This window comes from Tamandua tetradactyla, chromosome 17, assembly GCF_023851605.1.
Source record: "Tamandua tetradactyla isolate mTamTet1 chromosome 17, mTamTet1.pri, whole genome shotgun sequence".
NCBI classification, from domain to species: domain Eukaryota; kingdom Metazoa; phylum Chordata; class Mammalia; order Pilosa; family Myrmecophagidae; genus Tamandua; species Tamandua tetradactyla.
In genome coordinates this window covers 8,358,630-8,381,982 of record NC_135343.1, presented here as the reverse complement: position 1 = coordinate 8,381,982, position 23,353 = coordinate 8,358,630, and the positions used below count along the sequence as shown (strand labels likewise).

The 23,353-nt window shown below is 35.7% G+C and overlaps 3 protein-coding genes across 7 annotated transcripts in view; 2 read left to right on the top strand and 1 right to left on the bottom strand.

The window, feature by feature from the left end:
• PRKD3 (protein kinase D3) overlaps positions 1 to 6,693 on the top strand; it is a 132,830-nt gene extending 126,137 nt beyond the window's left edge. For 2 of the 4 annotated variants that reach the window (XM_077134010.1, XM_077134011.1), the window contains one exon: positions 3,861 to 6,692. In XM_077134010.1, the coding sequence (XP_076990125.1) occupies positions 3,861 to 4,034 (174 nt within the window). In that variant the 3' untranslated portion in view covers positions 4,035 to 6,692. Of the gene's footprint in view, positions 1 to 3,860 lie in introns of all 4 variants that reach the window. The other 2 variants (XM_077134013.1, XM_077134012.1) reach the window with 2 other exon arrangements.
• Positions 6,694 to 7,841: 1,148 nt separating this feature from the next.
• On the bottom strand, positions 7,842 to 21,885 carry NDUFAF7 (NADH:ubiquinone oxidoreductase complex assembly factor 7). 2 transcript variants are annotated; one of them, XM_077133998.1, is made up of 10 exons: positions 21,703 to 21,885; positions 21,082 to 21,242; positions 19,259 to 19,339; positions 18,256 to 18,366; positions 15,571 to 15,784; positions 14,661 to 14,719; positions 13,454 to 13,564; positions 10,771 to 10,914; positions 8,835 to 9,008; positions 7,842 to 8,324 (listed from the first exon to the last, which is right to left on the bottom strand). In XM_077133998.1, exons 1-10 carry the CDS (start codon positions 21,752 to 21,754, stop codon positions 8,109 to 8,111), a joined length of 1,323 nt encoding a protein of 440 aa, XP_076990113.1. In that variant the 5' UTR covers positions 21,755 to 21,885; the 3' UTR covers positions 7,842 to 8,108. The 2 variants fall into 2 exon arrangements, with proteins under 2 accessions (XP_076990113.1, XP_076990112.1); XM_077133997.1 differs by lacking the exon at positions 21,703 to 21,885 and adding an exon at positions 21,553 to 21,679.
• The window catches only part of CEBPZ (CCAAT enhancer binding protein zeta), a 38,561-nt gene continuing 36,906 nt past the window's right edge, over positions 21,699 to 23,353 (top strand). The window contains exon 1 of the mRNA XM_077133996.1: positions 21,699 to 21,908. Within this exon, the coding sequence (XP_076990111.1) occupies positions 21,753 to 21,908 (156 nt within the window). The 5' untranslated portion in view covers positions 21,699 to 21,752. The remainder of the gene's footprint in view (positions 21,909 to 23,353) is intronic.

Here is a 23,353-nt window from a genome sequence, read left to right as displayed (position 1 = left end):
AGAAGAATGTATATTCTGCTGCTGTGGAACAAGTGTCCTATATATGTCTGTTAGTTCTGATTGGTTTTATAGTATCATTCAGTTCATCTGTTTCCTTATTTCCAGATGTTCTGTTCATTAATGAAATTAGTGTATTGTAGTCTCCTACTATTAATGTACAACCATCTATTTCTCCCTTCAAATCTCAATATTTACCACATATATTTTGAGACTTTGCCATTAGGTACAGTGGTTATATCTTCTTTTTTTAACTGATCCCTTTATCAGTATATAGTAACCATCTCTGTTATTAGTATAGCTACCCTATTTCTCTTTTGGTTATTATTTTCATGGTATATTTTTGCTCGTCATTTCACTTTCAGCCTATTTGGTCCTTGAATTTAAAGTGAATCTCATATAAACATCATTGACTTAAGCCAGAACTTTTTACCCATTCAGCCTTTTATCCAATCTCTGCCTTCAAATGGAAGTGTTGATTCATTTACATTTAAAGGAACTACTGATGATGCAAGACTTTCTTCTTCCATTTTGCTGTTTGGTCTTCGTAAGCCCTATATAATTTTTGTTCTTCAGTTCTTCCAGTAATGCCTTCATCTGTATTTATTTGATTTTCTGTAGTGTACCATTTTGAGTTCTTTCTCATTTCATTCTGTATATATTTTACAAATATTTTCTTTGTGATTATAAACTTAACATCCTAAATCTATAAAATCATAACAATCATATTTGATTTGATACCAACTTAATTTCAGTAGCTTACACATACGTTCTTCCTGTATTCCTCCTTCCCCCTCACCTTTTTGTTGTACTTGTTACAAATTATATCTTTGTATTTTGTATGTTAAAAACAATAGATTTATCATTACTTTTTATGCATTTTCATTTTAGGACCTGTAAGAAGTGAAAAGTGGAGTTACATACCGAAAAACACATTAAAGTAATATTTCCATTTATAATACCCGTATGGTTACCTTTATCAGAGATCATTTTTTCTTTGTGTCACTTCAACCCACTGTCTAGTCCTTTACTTTCAATCTGAGGAAATCTCTTAGCATTGTTTGTAGGGGAGTCTAGAAGTGATGAACTACCTCAACTTTTGTTTACCTGGTAATGTCTTAAACTTTCCCTTGTTTTGAAAGATACTTTTGATAAATATAGAATTCTTGGTTGGCACCTGTTTTCTTTTAGCACTTTAAGTATTTCTTCCCACTGCCTTCTTGCCTCCACGGTTTCTGCTGAGAAATCAGCGCTTCATTTTATTGGGATAAATGAAGCCCGTAACACATTACTTTTTTCTTAAAGATTTCATAACTGTCTCCTTGTCCTTGGCAGTGAACAGTTTGAGTACTGGGTGTCTGGATATGGTTCTCTTTGACTTTATCCTGTTTTGGAAATGTTGGGCTTCCATTAAATTTGGGAAGATTTCTGCCATTATTTGTTTGAATATTCCTTCTTCCCCTTTCTCTCTTTCTTATCCTCTGGGACTCCTGTAATGTTTATATTGGTATGCTTGTTAGTCTTAGTTTGCAGGTCTCTTCAGCCCTATTCACTTTTTATTTTTTCTCTCTGCTCCTCAACTTAAGAAATTTCAAATGTCTTGTCTTTATATTCACTGATTCTTTCTTCTCTGATCTGCTGTTGAAACCCTTTAGGGAATTTTTCATTTCAGTTATTATAATCTTCAATTCCAGAATCTGTGTTATTCCTTTTTAAAGTGTCTGTCTTTATTGAGATTCTAATATATTTAATACATCATTGTCCTGATATCCCATAATTTTTTTACTTCCATATTTCCTTCTATCTCCTTGAGTATATTATGGATCACTTTTTAAAAAACTTTGTCCAAAGTCTGTCCTTCATTAACGGTCATTAATGGTTTTGAAATTTTTATCTTACTCCTCGGATGGGTCATCATTTCCCTTTTCTTTTTGTTGTGTAATCTGTTGTGTGATACTGTTGTACAGTATACACTTTAATTAATGTGTTGACTAGTATTTAGTCCCTGAGCTGTCTGTACCTTAATTTGTGTCCAGCTAGTGTTAGAATAGTGTTTTCCTTGAGCACCAGGAACTAACAAAAACAAATTGGTTTTAGCAGATTGGCTTTTTTTGGTAGGTGTTCTCCTTCATTAGTGTAGTTCTTCTGTCAAGAAGATCAGTCCATGGCAAAAGTGCAGGGAGGGTTCTCTTCACCTTTTCTGAGACTGTCTTATACTTGATCTTGGGCTTAGGATTTCCTCCATTTATAGGAATTTGAATGCCCCCTCCTACTCTTGTTCCTTTGAATGGACCATCATTTCCTGTTCTATTGTTTGTTTTCTAATCTTTTGTTGCACATTGTATATTTGAATATTTTAAAGTGTTACCTCTGGGATTTAGTCCCCAAACTGTCTGTTCCTTAAGTATGTATCTAGCTAATGATGTTACAGAGATTTCCTTGAGTGACAGGAGCTAACAAAACCAAACCCAGCCACATAAAAAAATGTATGTATCTTTCAGTCTTTGAAGATTGGCGCTATGTTGGTCAGTGCTCTCCCGTGGAGTTTAGCTCTCCTATCAAGACTATCAGGCTGAACCAATTGTGAAGTTCAGGGAACTCTGTGTTTTTCTGAAACTGGGTCTTATCCTGGCCTTGTGCTTGCTCTTGGCCTTAGGAATTACCATTTTCAGAAATTCAGATGCCCCCTCTACTCCCTAAGGAAATAGACTTCCTTCCCCTGCTGAGCACTCTATTGCATGTTTTAAAGCAGGTAATCCTTTGCCCCAGGCCACTTTGACTTGTTTCTTACACTGCTTTAGCTGTCTGTAAGCTGCTCCTTCCTACAGGACAAGTTCTGGGAGGGTTATCGGAGAGAGCGTCCCGGTTCCGTGTTTCACACTGCCTCCTGATGGATTGTCAGTGACATACAAGCACCCCAGTGTGTGCATAGGGGTTACTTTACTTCCTTTAGGACAGGGCCGGAGACCCACAATGGGAGCGCAAGCTAGCTTCACACTGCACTGGGGAGGAGCTGGGGAAGGGGCCAGCAAGAACTCAGTGAGCATATCCTACCATTTTTAAAGCCACATTTTCTTGATTCAGCACCCTGCGGCATTATTGTAACCCATTGAACTATTTTCTAGAGTTTTCTGGAAGATGGCTTTGCTAGTTTTGGGTAGTTGTTCAAAGCTTGTTTGGGGAAAAGCATCTGGAGCAAGATGTCTTACGATGCCATCTTGGTTGACCAGAAGTTAAGAAAGTTAAGAAAAGCAAATGATACAGCTTTTTAGAGGGGGTCTGTGTGTTCATTTCACCTTTTCATAAGATGAACAAAAATGTCCCCTTAAAGGTTGATATTTACATTGAAGAGATCAGAAACACCATTTAAAATGTTTAGCTTTATTCCCTCCAAAAAGTTAATTTCAAAGATATGTAAAGAAATTTCCCTTAAATGTCAGAGTAAGGAGAGATGCTTCATAACTGTTTTCAAGAGAGTGAGGGATAGAATTAACTTTAAAACATATACAATTGTAATTATTCTCCTTGATTATCAAATTATTCTGATAATAGCTTCCAAGAACTCTCCCAGTTTTGAGAAGTAAGGCTTAGAGCTCTCACAGGATAGAACAAAATGTTGTATCGATTATTATCAGCCACCTCAGAAGCCTGAGGCAAGTTTTTCTAATTTCTAAAGCTAGTGAGTTTCTGCATTAGAGACTCTGACTTTGAGAAAGAATCTCTGGTATTGCAAGTGGAACTCCTTGTAGAACATGTACTTGTGAGTAGGGGTTGTGTCAGTTGTTTGGGTTTCTAAGCAAAGAAAAAGGTTGACAGTATTCTTTGTTTCTTTTATGGTTCATAATCACTTCATTTTCTCCTAGGACTATCAGACTTGGCTTGATCTTAGAGAATTTGAAACTCGCATTGGAGAACGTTACATTACACATGAGAGTGATGATGCCCGCTGGGAAATATACGCATACACCCACAACCTTGCGTACCCGAAGCACTTCATTATGGCTCCCAATCCAGATGACATGGAAGAAGATCCTTAACTATCAATGGACTAACTTTAATAAGAAAGGATTTCTTTTTATGAACTGATATTTTACTGTACAACTTTTGTTCTTTGTAGGTTGTCATGTGTAAGGATGCAAAGATACAAGGAAATGTAAGGAATCAGTGACTTCAATACTGTAGTTCATAATGAGTAGGTACAGGAAGGGAAACTGTGTAATAAAAAAACATAATGGATGCAAGATGAAACTTTTCATTAATTTTGGTAGCATAAGCAATATCTGGTATTTGTATTTTTTTCCTACTCCTTCACTTTTGTACAGTAAGGGCACTTAATTTATCTTCCCTTTCCTGATGTTACATTAATAACAACAACAAGAAAAAGGCATGCTAGAGGCCAGATATTATATAACTTGACCAGATCATACAAGAGTTGTAAGGTTGATTGCTCAACAGGTCTGCATATGAAATATCATTGAGAGGCTAACAGCATTTGATTTACTGTAATATAAAGGCTCTAAACATTTGTTTAACTGACCATACAGGCATTGAAGAGTTTTTCCTAGATGCTTACAAAAGCAAACCTGGTCTGTTTTACCTTTCTTTTTTATTTAGATGAATCAACATCCAAAACAGTGATTTCTAACCTTTTTGGAGTTGCAGCATAAAAACTCATTTGTCACCTTTTGTGAAAATGTTGCAATATCCCTTAAGATAACTGGGGACAACTGATGTTATAAAACTAGGATTAGGAACTGCTGATCTAGAGGCTGAATTGTTATGTCTTCTCATAGTTCACCTTTGCTGTTAAATTCTCATGTTCCCACTGAAACCTCCACGATGTCCCCGTTGTATTCCAACATTCAACAGGTGCAGATCTAAGGTTTAATTACACAGTGTATCTTTACACAAGGTTAATTTGAGAAATAAAATTAAATATATACTAAAAATAAAGCTAGCACAGGGTGAGTTAGTACTACAGCAAAGAATGGGTAACAGTATCCTTATTTTCTTCCCTTAGTCTATTAGAGGGCTATAAAGATATCTGAAATCTTTTAAAATCAATTTTAAGGAATTTTTTTGGGGGGCGTGGGTGAATCATGAATCAGTTTGTTAGTGACTATATTATCCACAGAGCATATGAAAGAATGATATAAGTATCTCTTTTTACATTTCACCTCCAACAGTTAGCTAATGACATTTTTTTACCTTAAATATTCAATGTAAGAGTTCAGACTGTTTCATCGCTTTTAGAATGGTTCCTAATAGTTTTCTCCCCAAAAAAGGTAAGACCTGCCTCCATCCACTTGTAAGAAATAGTGGCATTTTTTATCATCCCCTAGTAATCATTTAAACATTTTCCTAACTCCAAGTATAATGTGAAGACCAAAAGATTTGGAGTCTGAAAATTTTAATTTAATTCTTGGTCCTATTATTTATTAACTGTGTGGCCTGGGCAGATGGCAGTCTTCTCTGAGCCTCAGGTTCCTCAGTCTATAAAATGAAAATAACTCTTATTGTGAAGATCAGATAAATGTAAACATAATAAACTATCACTGCCCACTGAATTTTGAGGTAGTGAGTGAAAAGCATGTTTCTGTATATGAACAGAGTAAGAGAAAAATCCCTGAAGCTACTCCCTTAAATACGTCTAAAATATCCCTGAGAGAATAATAGCATTTATGCTCTGCTCCTGTGTTTTAACTTCTTTACCCTCACAACAACCAGGAGGTAAGTACACTATGAGTCCCATCTTACAGATAAGGAAGTTGAGGCACAGGGAAATTAAATATTTGTCAAAGGTCAAAAGTTACTATGTGAATCTGAACCCAGGCAGTTTGGCTCCAGGGCTCATCTTAACCCTCTTAACCACTGTGCTGTGCTGCCCAGTTTAAATATCTCCAGGAGGCATTTTACAACGTCTCCCAGTAATTCATTCTCATGAAATAATTCTAAAAATTAAAATTTATTTTGAAAACCGATTTAGAAATGTGTTTTCCATGTGATAAAGGATGACTTCCCAAAATTTCTCCAAAGTTACTTTCTTTTTATTATCAACAAGCACAAAATGAGGTAATTCTGGGCCATATAAGTACCCTACTGTGTTTTTACTGCATAGGGTAAAAATTAACTGGAATGGTGTTTGCTATATTTGTATAATCAAATTTCAAAAGCCATAAATTTAATTGCACTCTTTTTGTTGTTGTTGTTGAATGCCGAAGAAATTTTCTAGAAATATTTGTAAAGTTACTGTCACATAATTTGGAGTGGAGTAATTCCTCCAGATACTGTATAACCTACATAACCTTTTTTGTTTTGAAGTCATTGTGTTTGTATAAAAAATGTTTGCTAGAAACATTTGATACTGTACAAAGTAGTCTAAAATGACTGTTTAGTACATTTTTATATTTTTGTTACATCCCACTTTTTGTAAATATCCTCAAAGAAGCTTCATAATAAAATGTATTTCCATACCACCATTTACTTTTCCATGTGAAAACCTGAGCCTATCTCTAGTAGAGGTATCCAAAGAAAATTTTATTTAGTTTTGTTATTTTCCTAGGCCTTGGTATTATCTTGGAAGTAGTATTTGTAAATGGAACTAATGCTATATTTAAGTACATTGATTTTTTTATCTGCCTAAAATAAAAAATTCAGTATTACAATTTTACACTTAATTTGACATAATTATCTGGGGGTCTCATTTCTTGAAAGTTTGGAATAATTATAACTATGAACTTTTCAGGAACTACCACTAAAAATTCACCTAAAGCGACTAGAAGACTTATAAAAGTTAAATACCTAATATCAAGGTAAATGTTCCAGTTTTTAAGATTTAAGACATTATCTGGCTCCTAAGCCTCAATTATAAAAACCATTTATTTGGGAGGGCCACCTATGGGTATTTTCATCTTTCAATGAAATCTTTGAAAAAGGAAAATAAATATGGAAACAGAACAAGAGGGGCCAGGAATAATCCAGAGCTGGGCAGCATGTGAAAAAGAAGGTTTCCATCTTCCTCAGTTTAGTGAGAAACACTGTTTTCATTCAAGCAGAAGCAGCAACAAAAAGCAGTAATTCATCACCCTGCCAGTGATCTTCCAATATATAATTACGTTCTTTTGTACAAGACCATGACTGGTGTTCTTTTCCTTTAATCCCCCTTGTAAGTTTGTTTTTAGTATAAGAATTCCTCAGAAAGTCCATGTTCCCAATATGATTAATAAAAAAAAATTCTGATATCAAAACATGAGATATCTACCTAAACTTAACATTTATCTGAAAATAAATAGGTTGCCTACATTTATTCTAATGCATATTTCAAGCACATATTAGAGTAACAGTTTTTACTGTGATTTTTATAATTAAAGACAAGTTTTATCTAATTTTGTTTTTTTAGTAAGTCTCTCATGACATCAAACTCACTTCCAAATTGGGAAGTTTAATAGTGATTATATTTCTTGAGCATCCTTTCCTTCCCATTTTAAAGTATATACACAGAACAGAAAGTGACCAGTTTTCAATAGTAAATTATTTTTTATGAAATTGCTATTTTAATTATTTCATATATAAGCATTGCTTTTAAGTGTAGCTTTTTTCCCTTTTAAGTGTAACTTTTCTCTTCAATAAACAGAATCATAACTAGAAACTTTTGTACCATACTTTTCACTTACTAACTCTTAGACATCTTTCTATGTCAGAACATACAGATCTACCTCACTTTTTAAAATAATATGTGGATCACTATTATCAGTCCCCTATGACGGGCCATCTAAAATGACTGTTTCCAGTTTTTATTAATGAATGTTCATGTTTTTTTTTTTTAAAAAAAATATAAACACAGCAACCAGCTTTATTAAAGAAAGGAAACTCAGTTTCACAGTAACTTGTTTCATTAAATTGAGCATACATTTATTCCAAAAGTTAGATACAGTCTTAAAATTTCTATATTTTTTAATTGAATAACATGGATTGTTTTCATTGGCTGTTAAGAGATAACTTGTTTAATAACACTTGTTTTACCTGTCAGGTATAAAATGTGTTCCCATTATTTCATAGATTTCTTACACAGACTGGGAGTGTGGGGCGGTTAAAAAGTCCAAACTGAATTGTCACCGCCAAGTCAGTTCACCAAATCCAGCTACAGGTGATGGAGAGGGTTTTGACTGACGTGCATTCACCTGATGCCTTCCCCCGTGAAGTCGTTCATGAGGTAGCAATGCAAAGAAGTTAAATCTTTCCCCCATCTTCTTAGGATTCATTAACATATCATAGCCCAGAAGTAAACGCTGCCTCATAGATGCCTCATCTGAATTATCTAAAAGAACCTGAAAAAAAATTTTTCTTAGCCAAAATAACCAGAAGAAAGGATATACATGTAAAAATAGACTATTAAATATTCCACAAAGCAACGCTAAAAAATGTGAGTTCTGATTGTCTGCCTCAGAATTATCTGGGGCACCTGTTAACAATGTAGTTGCTATGACCTAGAACTGTTTTTTTTGTTGTTGTTTTCACAAATATCCTAGGTGGTTTTATCTACACTGAAGAATTAAGTTCCTTAGAAGAACAGTTATAAAATCCAAACATGTAAATTAGATAGTCAAGTTTTTTTAACAAACATGAACACTATTTGGAAAGTTTAACTCTATCTCATATGGAAATGCATGAAACTTCCCATGCTGTCTGTACACTGAATCCTACCTATACCACTGACAAGACTAGACCCCAAGAACCTGGCTAACTACAGTAGCATTAAAGACAGGTAAATAACATTTAAAATAATTTTTTAATACTATGAAATTAAAATATTTAATGATAATGAAATAAAACATTACCTTCAGCCGGACATCAATGCCCATATTTTTTAAAAATATTTGTTGTTTTATTGGCCCCAGAGAAGCCACTTTTCCTTGTGCCATTCTGCGCAAAAAACTGAAGTCCACATCAGCTGTTAGGTCTGCTTTTCCTGGGGCAGTTAAGACATCATGAAGCTTATGATCACAAAAGCCCTAAAACATTGAATTAATGAAATTATGAGTTTTGCTTTTCTATGGTTGTTATTATCAAGATTAAGGTAATGCTACCATTTTAGTACATTATACATGACAACTGTTAAAAAGGAAAATAGGGCCTAAATCAGTGGTTTTCAATTTCTTAAAGCAGTAATATACCCTTTCTTTCAATGAGATGCTATGGGAAACCCAATATAAAGTGCAATGCTGGAATGCCTGAAGATGCTAACCCCAAGACGAAGATTTAACATTTTCATTAATGCTGCTGGTGATGGAATATAGGCGATTCATTAATTCTAAAGATGAGTTCAGGTTATCAGAACTTAACTAGTGTTTTACAAAGTGTTTCCAGGGACCACGTACATCAGAATCACCTGAAAATGTTACTGGACCTCAGCCAGACCTAGTGAATATGAATTCTAAAGGTGAGGTTGGGTAATGAGCATTTTTAACAAACTCTCCAGATTATTCTTAGAGACAAAGGTAAAAACTAAAACAATAGGTCAAGCAAATGATTAAGAGCACCTAGTTACATGTTGTGTCAATATGTACTAAATAGAATTAAACATATTCAAATGGTATAAGAAAGGATGTAGAAGAATACATCTGGAGAGGAAAGAAGTTGTTGAAAAAATTTGAAAACTTCAAATATTACAAAGGTAGTTAAGTCACCTTTAAATCTACAAAGGAGTATCAAAAATGTTTAAAAAATGAAGGCTGGGGAGTGAGCAGGGGAGGGAGGGAACAAGAATAAAAAACTAAGAAAATCTTTCCATTGATAATTAGTCAGATACTTTCTAGTGTCTATGGAAACTTAGATTCTGCAACTAAGGAACAATATAGTCAATTCAGACTGAATTCAAAGAAGAGTTGGACAGTGGAATTAGTATTAGAAAGTAAGAGAGTTAACAGTGATGATAATGAGAGATGAATAAAACAAACGGATTAAAAATAAATAATAGGGGGAACAAATGTTAAATTTAGTAGATTGAAATGCTGGTGATCAATGAAAGTGAGGGGTAAGGGGTATGGTATGTATGAATTTTTTTCTGTTTTCTTTTTATTTCTTTTTCTGAATTGATATAAATGTTCTAAGAAATGATCATGATGATGAATATACAACTATGATATTGTGAATTACTGATTATATATGTAGAATGGAATGATCATATGGTAAGAATGTTTGTGTTATGTTTAAAAAATTTTTTTAATTAAAGTGATTATAAGATTGTATAACCATATAACTTTTTAATCTTTTTTTGTGTAACTATATAACTTTTACAGTGTGATCATATGATTGTGAAAACTTTATGTCTAATGCTCCTTTTGTAGATAAATAATAGGAGATAGATAAAGGGTAAAAAAAATGGGGTAGATTGAAATACAAGTGGTCAGTGAGAGGTAAGGGGGATAGGATGTATGACTTTTTTCTTTTTAGTTCTTTTTTCTGGGGTGATGTAAATGTTCTGAAAATGATCATGGTGATGAATACACAACTGTGAGATGACATTGCCAGCCACTGATTGTATACTGTGGATAGACCATGGAGGGTGAAGATTTCTCAATAAAAATAAATTTTTTAAAAAATTTATAATAATATGAATTAACATTAGTTATAAAATAGTATAATACAACAGTATTAGGTACTATGGAAACCAAAGATAAAGATCTTAAATGAACTTAAAATCTAACAACTGGTAACTACAATTACATTATACCAATTAAATTTTGACAAGTCAAATTACTGATTTACTCATACTCTGAAGGTATCTGTCTTTGTTCCATCGTGACCATAATCAGCAATGAGTGCAGCCCCTCCCGTTCCCGCAATACGCTGAGAAAGTTCCTGTATGATAACTCCAGCATCAGGACACACTTCCACGTGATCCCTCATTTCACCAGGCTGGTAGGGGAGCAGGTGAAACAGAATCAAGATACATCATTCAAATGAACCATTTCCTTCAGGTTTTTTCTTTCTTTTATATTTTCAGGTTTTTCTACAATAAGTATTTCTTAATTGCAATAAAAGTAAATCTTTTTCAATAAGAATATGTTCTCTACACTCTTCACATGGCTTCCTTTTTAATGTACAGAACTTATTGGTTTTTTGGTGTCATCCACTAAATTTAGACATTTTAATTTCTATTAGATTAAGGTATATGCCTTCCCAGACCCTCCAAAAACCCAAGTGCATTATTTTATTTATGGTGGCATTACTTTCATATCATAATCCATATAGATATTATATACTCCACCGAATGATAAGCATGGGAAGAGAGATTTTTGTCTGTCTAGAACAGTGTCAAGCACATAGTAGGCACTCAGATGCGCTGAAAAAATGAACGATATAAATCCAATATAACAAAATAGACCCTACTGAACCAGGTATATCATGTAGCCTTCTGTTGGGAATGTCCTAATGATACGTCGTATAACTAGGATCTAGTACTTCATTAGCTTATGCACTAATGCCAGTGTACCTGAGACCCTTGGTTTTCAAGATATTCAATTAGTAACAAGAGGGTCCACAGTCAGGGCTTATTAGCTTAAAAAGTGAAATGACAATATATATTAATACTTAACCAGTATATAAAAAACTTTTCTAATTCCTGAGATGACTGAAATTTTTATGTATTTTTCTTCATTATAAAATCATTAACTTTTCTCCTCATTGTATTAGATTTATCTCCATAAGAAACAGCTTTTTTCCAGACATATATTAACTTTTGACCCATCCTAACACTATAAAATGAAAGCCTTGATCCGCCTTGACAATTCTGCCTATGATGACACAGGAATAACTATTATAGAGTCAGACATTTAGGGTTGAATCCCAACTCTTAAGTTAATCTTTCTGAGTCTGTTTGCTCATCATCTATAGCAAGTTTGCTGTGAGGATTAAATGAAATAATTAACCATTTAGCGAAGTGCTACTAAATAAACTACTGTAATTTATAAACACCATGAAGTCTGCCTCTACCAGTATAAGCTGACATGCCCCCACTTATCATACTGACACTCTCACCATCTGAGACTCCTCTCAGGAGAAGGACAGACCATTACCACTCGCCTCATTCAAACGAAAGGGAAAAGAATCACTCCCCTCATAAGTGAATACCAATCAAGTCAAGAACTAGTAAGAAACAACTCCCAGGACCAGGGGAGGCTAGCTCTTGGTAGTTTTATGAATTTGGTTTGTACTCAGGTAAAATTAGGTGGCCAGAATGTGAAGTAAATAGAAACATTCATAAGTGTTTAGGCTGATATTTTAATTTAGTTGTAGTTATAAAGGAAAGTATTTGTTGATCAGTTTAGGTTAAAAACTGCTGTGCTTTTTAAAATTAATTAACTTCTGAGCTAGGAAATTCTACTCAGAATTTTTTTTCTAGCTCAGAATTTTTTTTCTAGCTCAGAGAAAAGATTAAAAGAGGCAACCTAATGCCTCCACATTTCTGAGTAGTTTTTGTTGTGTTTTTTGTTTTTTGTTCTTTTTAAACATGCTAGCACAACTCCAAGATATACAGGATAATTGTGATTACTCCTTGAGATCAACAGGATACAAGAGAAATTTTAAATCCTGGCAGTCTATAATCAAATTCAGAGCTGAATGGAAGCAAGAGGAAAAAAAACAGGCTCTAACAGGAGCCCACAGAGAGTGATGATAACAGAACTTAGCTAATATAGTTGTTTTGAGCTAACAGCTGTTTTGGACATTAAATGAGAAAATATAGAAATAGAGAATAGAGAACATATAGAATAATATATAGAGAATAATAACCCCTTGAAAAGGAACTCTAAATACCAACTTAGTAAAGAAGATTATTGTGCTGTTTCAAACTGTTATGTACCCCAGAAAAGCCATGTTCTTTTAATCCTAAATCAAATCTTGTGGGGGCAGGCATGCTTTTTTTTAATCCTGATTCAATATTGTAGGGTGGGACCTCTTCATTAGATTGTTTCCATGAAGATGTGACACACCCAATTTTGGGTAGGTCCTTTTGAGTAGACGGAGATGTGACTCTACCCATTCAAGATGGGTCTTAATTCGTTTACTGGAGTCCTTTAAGAGGAGAAACATTTAGGAGAAAGACATTTGGAGGCACTTGGAATGCCAATAGAGATGCCTGGAGACAGACAAGCTCAAAGAGGCACCGACACCCAGAAGCAAAGGGCCAGGAGATGTCGCCATGTGATTTCACATGTGACAGAGAAATCCCAGATGAGAATCAACCTTTCTTGAGCGAAGGAATCCTCTTGTTGATGCCTTAATTTGGACATTTTCATGGGCCTAGAACTGTAATAAATCCCCTTTATAAAACTTGTAACTTAATAAATCCTCTTTATAAAAGCCACTCCAGTTCTGGTATTGCATTCAGGCAGCATTAGCAAACTAAAACAATTATGAAGATAAAAGAAAATAAAAGTGAAAAAAAAATTCCTACTTGTATGAAGACTTCTGCTGGGGTGGAACAAGGCGCCAAAACAAACCTCAGTTTATCAGAAACTTGTGGATCAATATCAATGAATATTTCTCGCCATCCTTGTGGTGTTTTCTAAACGCAATCCATTAAAAAAAAAAACTTGCAAATTTGTTCTTTAAATCACCTCTATCAAAAATAATTAGTTTTCTCCTATTACTATAAGTAAGGCATATAACTAACATTATTGAGCACTTTACTACTTAAAATTATTTAAATCCATTGCTCATTTCCTGAAACAATATAAGTAGACTGGTAAATGCAAACTATTAATGTTGTAAGAGAGAAGCAATAACAGAAGTGGAGCTGTAGAAGATATGAAAAAAACAGCATGGCAAATGTCCAATAAAGGACAAGAGGAATAATCAGAAGCTTTTGCTAACAATTGGTATATAATGATGATAATGACTCTTAGCACTGAAAGTTAACAGTACAGGGTGCATGGATGGTTCAGTGGTAGAATGCTCACCTTTCAGGCGGGAGACCCGGGTTCGATTCCCAGACCATGCACCCAAAAATAATTAATTAATTAATTAATTTAAAAATTTTAAAAAAAGAAAAAGTTAAAAGTACAATACATTGCCACCAAATCTGAAATGTTTTCACAGAAAGAATGAAAAAAAAGTTTAGTCTTTGGCATTTTAAAATTAATTTGCCAAAAAAAAAAAATCCTACATTGCACTATACACATTTACCACCAAATTCTCTCATATTGGATAAGAAATAAATAATAGGGGGAACAAAGGTTAAAATAAATAGAGTAGACTGAAATACTAGTGGTCAATGAGTGGGAGGGGTAAGGGGTATATATGAGTTTTTTCTTTTATTATTCCTTTTGCTAGAGAGATGCAACTGTTGAAAAAAAAATCATGATGATGACAACACAACTATGTGATGATATTGTGAGCCACTGATTTTAACCATGTCAAGAATGTATGTTTGTTTGCTGTTTACAATAAAAATATTTTTTTAAAACTCCCATATTTTTATCCCTCTGGAATTCTCCTTTATATTTCATTTGTTTTAAAATTCATTAACATTCCGGATACACAGTTAAGAACTTCTACAGGTAATGTATTTCTTGAATAATTAAATACCATAAACATTCATTCTTACAACATAAGGCCCTTTGTTATTTGATTATAATCACAACTTTTCTCTCCATCAATACCTGAAACTTATGCACAGGAAGAACATCAAAAAATTCATGTGCAAGATAAAAGCTGTACCCTATTTAAAAATAGAAGAAAAAAGTTAATGTTTCATCATTTTTAAGACAAATAATTGGTTCTTTTAAAGATTAACTGTGAGAAAGAAAATGCCTAGTTCTTCAATACTGGAAACTATGATGCTTCCATAAGAATTGTCACCACCACAGAATCATCCAGACCTCTTCATGGAAAACCCATCCTGCAGAACAGCTAAGGAAACACTTCTCATCTTCTATAGTACATATCTCATCTTCCATTTAATAGGCCAGGGGGCCAAAATATCTGAATTATTAGTTTAATCTTATATATTATCACTAGGCCTGAAAGAAAGTAAAACTCAATTTTGTCAGAACTTGAAAGAAGTTGAAATTTCATAAAATCAACAGAGAAGCTGAGGCATGGAGTGGCTAAGGGCCCTGCCCGAGACGACACCACTATTTTAGGGTTGAACTGGGACTCAGCAATACAAGATTCCTGGGGAGTTCAGGGATTTTAACACCACACCTTACTTGCTTTTAGGCAAGCAAGAATTTTCAAAACATTAGATAATTAAATGACACTCAGCTGTCAATGTTCTTCCTTCAGCCCCTGCTGCCTTGGGCTGCTTCATTATATTACCTTAACTGTAGGGGAAAACTAAAAAGTATAACAGAATTACATTTGTGTTTTGCTTTTTTTGCAAAACTGCATGAAATACGTTGCTCCTTACTATCAGGCAAGTTGGTTTCTAATACAATGTTCTTTTCCAAAAAACAGCTATTCTCTACAGACCTGACAGCAATTATATAGCTGTAAAATGTGGGGGTCACCTATCACTACCGTGAAGAGTTGTGATCAAAATTATTTTATTAATCAATGCAAAGCAATTACCTTTTGGAACATCCTGCAGATACCGGTACCAGGAAATTGGAATCCCAGACTTAGTAACACCTTTCATAAATACTGGGGATCCAGCATTCTGCTCTAATGGGACCTTCTCTTCAGTCAGTCTCAATGCTTGAATCTCACTTAATTTTTGGCTCACCTCTACCAGATGTATTGAAATGTCACAGTTTTTCAACACAGATCCAAGCTGACTGAACACCTCAACACAGAAGAGGAAAAAAATTATTGGCAAAATACAATATGCTGAGTAGATTTTAAGCTTTCTAATCATTTACCTCAATGATTTGCTCTTGTCTATTATACTAGAAGTACTATTTGGTTTCAGAGTGATTGTCTGTTCCTCATACAAGTCACTCTGCAGCAGTCTATGAGAATCATGACCTATTAGAACCATTAAGCATGTTCATAAGAAATGAACAGTTTTTCTAATGATGACAATGAGAGTTATGATTAGCAAGTGAAAATAAAAGATGACCATCCAATTAAAATAATGAATCAAATTATGGAATCTACAAAAGACCAAGGAAATAAAATGTATATAGCCTTGATTTTATAAAGCCTCTAAGTCTATGAAATAACCTCCTCTTTGAGATGATTAAACTGTATCCTATGGAAATCAAATTTGAATGGCACTAACAACTTGACAGTTTAATGCTGGGATTCTATCACATTTTCCTTTTTTTCCTTAGATTACATAACTTCTTTTTACTAACATAAGCATGATAGAGGAAAAACAGTAAAGTTTTAAGGAAAATATCAATATTTTAATACTTAAAATTCAATGCCAAAAGCATAAAGTGCACCAATATTATTTTTCATTTGAATTAATTTCCACTGGTGATTTGCCTCCTTCTTCATAGATATGCAGATATAGCCTGACAATATGAACAAGAAGAGTTTTCCTAATTTAGTTTTGAGATGAAACTGCAAATGGAAAAACATCTTCCCAAGAGAAATATCCTTCAGAAAATCAGACACAAAATAAAAACAGGTCTGTAATACTTCCTTGGCTATTTGCTTTTAATTCCTTGACATTTCAAACGCGTTTTTAATATTCTTTCAAGAGTTTTTAATTACTTGATCTTAAGGGTGGTGGGCTTGATTTTTAAAGCACTTGAAACAAGAAAACATTATTTGAGAAACTTAGTAAATGTTTATATTCAAATACTTTTGACAATTTAGAGATAAAATTGAGCCTAGGAAACTTAAATTAATGGTTTTATTTCCTTTTCTTTTCTAAAAATCTAATATAATCAGGATTCTTATTTATCAGATATTTATAAATCCTCTTAAAAAAATCCTTCAATTCCTAATTTCAAACAAAAGTCATAGGGTATCAAGATTAATGGGTTTCAAAATAGCATAAAATACAAATATTTAATAAATACTATTACTTATTGTACACTATAAGTAATATTCCTCCTTTTCAATATTTTTATAAAATCTTGTGTAGAATGATAGAGTGCTCCATGGGAGAATATCCACTTTCTGGCTAAAGAAATAGGTCAGGATCCTTACCTTTAGAGCCCTCGTGCCCTCCCTCCACCCTCAGAGGTCACCAGCACCCTGAATTTCAAGTTTATCATTCCTCGGTTTTTCTTTATAAATCTTACTATCTATATTTGTATCTCCAAACATATATTGCTTAATGTTGACTATTTTTACATTTTATAAAAATATAATCATACCATATGAAATCTTTTGCGTTCTGTGTTATGTATTATTGCATTCTATTATGATTTCATACATTTTCACAGCACTTGGTATTCTACTGTATGACTCTGCCACAAGTTATCCATCCATTTTCCACTGCTAGGCATTTGCGTTGTTTCTAGGTTTTTTTGCTCTTCTATAACATGCTGCTGTGTTTTTGCGTGTGTTTCCTGGTAAGCATACACGCTAGTTTCTCTGGAGTACATGACCAGCAATGAAATACAGTATAAGTAAGCTTAATGTTAGCAGACATTCTAATCTAAGTGACACCCTTCCGAGCAGTGTATGGGAGGTCCCGATGCTCCACTTCTCCCATCCTTCCCACCACTTGGTGGCATCAGGCTTTCCACTCCTTTCCAATCTGCTGAAATCACTGTGATTTTCATTTTCATTTCCCTGATCACCACTTTTTCATTTTTAATGGCCATTTGGATTTCCTTTTCTGATGGACCTATTCAAGTCTTTGGCCTGATTTTTCCAATGAATTATCTGTCTGCTTGTTAATTTAAAGCAATTCTTTATATATTCTAAGCACTAGTTCTTTGTTGGCTTACATGTGTTGCAAACAGCTTCTACCACTCTGTCTTGTCTTTTCACTCTTTTTCTGGTATCTCTGAAGAAAAAAAGTTCTTAATTGCAGTGTAGCTGAAATTATTAATCTTTTCCATTATGATTTGCCTTTTGTGTAATTAAAAAACTCCTTCCCTACTCAGAAGACAAATATATTGTTTTTTATAGTTTTTATTTATTTTTTTACATTTCCCTTCCCTTTTGAAGCTTATAAACAGACAACAATAAGTATGGATTCATTATGTTATTCTGACAGTATATTTAGCTCAGAAATATGAAATCAAGGAGACAGGAGTAAAAGCCAAGGAAATCACAAAGTTTGCAAACAGAGTCAGAAGTAGTAAGATTCACCTAGGTAAGACTTCAAAGCGTTCTTTTATTACCTACCCTTAAAATGTCTCCAGTGAGGGTACCCCTACCTGGGCCCAGTTCCACCAATTGGAAAGTTGAGCTTTTTCCAGTGGCTATCCATTCACTAATGAACCATATCCCTAGTAGCTGTGATGGAAAAAAATACATTTAAGTGTTTTAAAGTATATATAACTCTATATAAAAATTCTACACAAATATACACCTTGAGCCAGAAAACAAAATTTTGCAAACACCCACAATGTGTGTTATTTAATATATACATGCATGTCTACGCATGTAGGAACCTCACTGGGACAGTCACAAAAGGCACGATTAAGGAAACTCAATACCCAGAGATCCGGGCTACAAGACAGCCTCCACTATGAGGTCTCATGACTCAGATGAGAGCTACTAAGGGAGAGATACTAGTATTTGAAAACGAATATACATATTTTCTTCATATTCATATGATTTAAATAATTATGAGGTTTGTAGGCCTAACTAATATTTTTAAATACCTGGATTCTACTTTCTCTTTTGTACTGTTTTCTATTTCTAAATTGATCAAAGGCACTTGTATGGAAAGATATGAACTAGAATTCCTGAAAAGAATTCAAAGTTCCTTCAAAGGAGACTCCTGCTGTTACTATGGCTAAATCGTGGCTGGGGTTCATCTTAATTCCACTAACTCCTCAGTATTTTTTCCTTTTCTCTCTCTTTCCTGGGTTCTCTCTTTCCTCCTTTCCTTGGGTCTCTATCCCTTTTTCCATTTTCATATTTCCTCTGATTTTCTCTTTACCTCCTTTGACTTCCATCTGTGCCTTCTCTTTACCTTTGCTCCTATTATTTCTCTATTTCCTACAATAAACTTTTCAAACGTCTTCTCTACGATTTTTTGCCCTCTGTTGCCTCAGTACATAAGTCACTAAAACATTAAAAATTTGGTGAGTCATAAAAAGAAAAAAGCTGGAAAACACTATTATAGAATGATAGAATGTGTGATGTTAGAGTTTCTTTTATAGTTTACATTGGATATTACCTCCCCAAAGATCTGGCTTATTTCAGGTGAAGTAATGAAATCTCCTTTTTCTCCTAGCATGTCACGATACATATAATATCCCTGAGTAAAAAGAAAAAAATGGAGAAAAAATATTAAGTTTCAAATATGGCTACTTTGGATTTCAAAAAAAATCTTACACAATATATGCAATGAAATAAACCATTATTTATTAAGAAAGAATTCTCTTCTCTAAATAAGCAAAATGAAACATAATATCTTTACTTAAAATTTACAGAGAGTCATTTTGTGGAACTCTTCATCCTTCCTCTCCCCCCTAAAATAGCTGCTGCTCTTCTTCCTTCTGCATTCCTTTCTCCCAGAGAAATGACTCCACAAGCTCCAGGAGCCCACGTAGGAAAGTCACCCTTCCTTCAAATCATAAATCCAATTGGTTACCCTTCTGTTCTCCTAAATACCTTTGGAAGTGGTTCCTTCCTCATTATCAGTACTGCCACTCTTTGACCCAGCCTTCCTTAGTTGAGTCTTCTGCTGACCACCTCCTCTCTGCAATAGCCTATCATCCACCTACCACCCAAGAAAAATGTCTAACAAATCTGATCACATCCCTCCCCTGCTTAAAGAATTTCAGTGCTCCCAACTGCCTTCAGAATAATGTCCAAACTCCACAGCAACTCATCCTGGGTGCTTCATGATTTGATGCCTGCCACCTCCACCACCTTGTGGCTCAAAATTGGCCATCCAAGCCTCCTGCTAGCCAGGCTCTCACCCCTGCACATTTGTTCCTACTGCTCCCGTTACCCTTTCCTCCATCTGATAACTCCTCCTCATACTTCAAGCTTCAAGCAGGAGCCTCTGCTACTTGAAAGTGTCCTTAGTTCACTGTCCCTTTCCCTAAACTTCCATAACACTTTAGACATACTCCCAATTACAGAATTTATACCTAATTATGATACAGTGTAGCATCAAGCGTGTGGGTTCTACAGCCAGGCTCTTACTAGCTATGTAACTCCTAGCAAGCTACTTAATTTAGCTGCTTCATTTGAAAAATGGAAATGATAACACTGTATTCTCAAGATACAATGTTATGAGAATTAAATGAGATAATTCACAAAAACTACTTAAATTAGAGCCTGGCACATAGTAAGTGCTCTGTAAACGGTAGTTATCATTTACAGACTGCTATAGAAATCAGTTTCAATTATTTGTAACTCACAAATAAGCTTTTCTTAAATATTCCTTTCATTTATATGGTAGATTTTTCTCTCAAAAAATAATCTTAACATTTTTCTTCAAGGGATTTTTAAACTACGGTAAAGCTTATAAATGTTTTTTTACCATAGTAACAAATAAAAGATTTATTTTCTGGTCATAATAAAATTTCACAGATCAATTACTGCTGGGAAAGTTGTAGATCAAGGTGACAAAGCTCACCTCTACCAACTGAGAGCCTCTAAGTCATAGCCAGGCAAGGATCAATTTACAGCTAGACTGTAAGCTCCATGCGGGGGTCTCTTGTTCTTACTCTATCCCCAGCACTTTGACTGACATGCACCCACTGGGTCTCCAGTATTTGCAGAATAAATGAATGAAGCCCCTCTCACCACAACACAACCTGAGCTAGTGACTGAGAAACAATGTGTCACTTGTCACTGAGAGGGGGAGCCAATTTGCAGGTGAATTTCTCTCGTCCCAAGGTCTTACCCTGGAAGGCATCCCCTCTGCCTGGGATAAGGACCCTCGGACCTCTCCCTGCCCACACACTTCCTTGCTCACACTAGGACAGGGTTCAACCTTGCAAATCTGCGTGAGCGGACCTGGTCCTCAGCCTCTCAGACTCCTACCTTTACTGGGTTAGTCAAGACCTCCTTCATGTACTCAGCCACAGTGATGGGGCCAGTAGACTTTATCTTATACATAAGGTGCCGCAGCATCGGAGTTACCGAGTTTTCTGCCGGCTCTTTCCCGGAGCTGAAATAGTTTCCTCTCCAAAGACAGGGGATGACTGCCGAAAGCAAACACAACGAACAGGACCGATTAAACTCTGCATATCTGATATGGGCACAACAGCCTGAGCACTTCCAAAGCAGCTGCGTTACCCCTTAATCTCGCCCCACACCCCAAACAGGCGCAGAGAGGGCAAGCACTTTCTCCAGCACCACACAGCCATTTCATGTCAGCCTGGACTCCTGTCTCCCGCCCAGAAGGACTTCGGCTTGAACCCGCGGCGCCCCAGCAGCCCCCAACCCCAGAAATGAGGGAGGCGCCCGAAGGTCTCCACAGCCACCACGGCTCGGGCCGGGACCGACGCCTACCCGCGCGCACCGCGGCGCTCAGCGGCCCCGCGTAGGGCCGCGCCAGGACACTCATGCCGAATTTCCCACGCAGCCGCGCACCACCCAGGGGTGGGGATTGGGGCCATTTCCGGGAAGGGGCGGGATACAGCCTGACAGGAAGTACGTCACCGGAACAAGCGGAAGTCGATTGGGGGCTGTTCGCGTGTGTTTTGCAAGACATGGCGGCGTCCGAGAGTGTTTTGGAGTTCCATGCGAAGCGGCCCTGGCGCCCGGAAGAAGTCGTAGAAGATCCAGACGAGGAGGACGAGGATGAGCGCTATGACGCTGAGAATGGGTTCTCCCTTGATGAAGTGTTACGTCTCGGAGGCACAAAGGTAACTGCCGCCGACCGCCGGGTCCCCGGGCCCTCGGGCGCGGGATAGGAAGCGGGGAGCCCGCGGTGGCACCAGGTGTCATGGGACAAATAGCCCAGCCACCCTCGCAGTGCAAGGAGAGAGGGTGTCCCGGACCAGATCCCAGCTTCGTAATGTGCGCTGTGCGCTTCCGGCATTTTTCTCCTGCTCTTTGCAGAAGAAAAGTTTCGAGTTGGATTTGTTTTGCCATGACCTTTCTTAGGATCTCACTTAGTTTACGGACGTGATATAACCATCATTCCATCAAGTCGAGGGAAACTTGACTTTCTGGTCCCGACATCATGGCATCCGTGAGCTACAGCGGTGTTTGCATTATAATTTGTTTTCACGTGCGCACGCAAATATTGACTGAGTTTAGGAAACCCTCTGCTCTCATGGAATTTGCATCCTAAATAGAGGAAAGAAAGAAACAGTAAACTTTTAAATGTATAGCGTGTTAGACGTTCTATGGAGAAAAAATAAAACAAGGAGAATACTAAGTGGGAGAGATTACACTTTTAAGTGGGGGTAATTGGAGAAAGCACCACCAAGAAAATATTTAAGTAAGATCCTGAAGGAGAGGAAGCAGCCATGGGCATTCCGGTCAGATGGAAGAACAGTGTCTGCCCAAGTGTCTGAGGCAGAATGAGGTAAGGGAAGTTTAGCACTGAGGTCATAGAGGTGAGAGGGCGGTCGTTTGCTCTGAGTTTTATGAAAAGCTATGTGTTTTTAAATATTTTGTAGGTGTATATTTAAAATATTTGTAGGTGTATTTTATACATTTCCAAGCAAATATATACTTTCTAAAACATAAATGGTATCATACTATCTGCCTACTATTTTGCATCCTTTCTTTGTCTTACTGTCATAACTATCCTTCAGTATCAGTGTGTAAAGATCTGTGTCGTTTGTTTTATGGCTGCATAAATTATTATCTGCCATTTATTGTAGATATTTCAGTTGTTTTGCTATTTCAAGTAATGCTTGAATAATGCATTAAGTAAATAACCTTAAACTTAAATATATATCTTTTCCTACATTTGTAAGTATATGCATAAGCAAAATTGAAAGAACTGGAACCGCTGGGTAAAAGAATATGTGCCATTTAATTTTGGTTGAAGTTGGCAGTTACCTTCCATAGAGGTGGTATCTTTTCCCAGTACCCCCTGCCCAGCACCGCGTGTCATAATTGTATGTTTTCTTATATAGTAGAGTAAAAAATAGATGTATCGTGGTGGTTTTAATTTAGATTTCCCTAAATATCAGTGAGTTTGAGCATCTTTTCACATTTTAAAGAACCATTTTGGGGGGGCGGGGCCCTGTGGCTCAGCAGGCAAAGTTCTCGCCTGCCATGCCGGAGACCCAGGTTCGATTCCGGGTGCCTGCCCACGCAAAAAAAAAAAAAAAAAAAAAAAGAACCATTTTTT

Excerpts from the sequence above, each read along its gene's own strand:
- NDUFAF7 (XM_077133997.1), bottom strand. The coding sequence starts at position 21,607 with ATGAGTGTCCTGGCGCGGCCCTACGCGGGGCCGCTGAGCGCCGCGGTG. Across the intron at positions 19,340-21,081 it reads TCTTGACTAACCCAGTAAAG|GGATATTATATGTATCGTGA; the intron begins GTAGGAGTCTGA and ends CTTTTTACTCAG. Across the intron at positions 8,325-8,834 it reads GCATTGATGTCCGGCTGAAG|GTTCTTTTAGATAATTCAGA; the intron begins GTAATGTTTTAT and ends ATTTTTTTTCAG.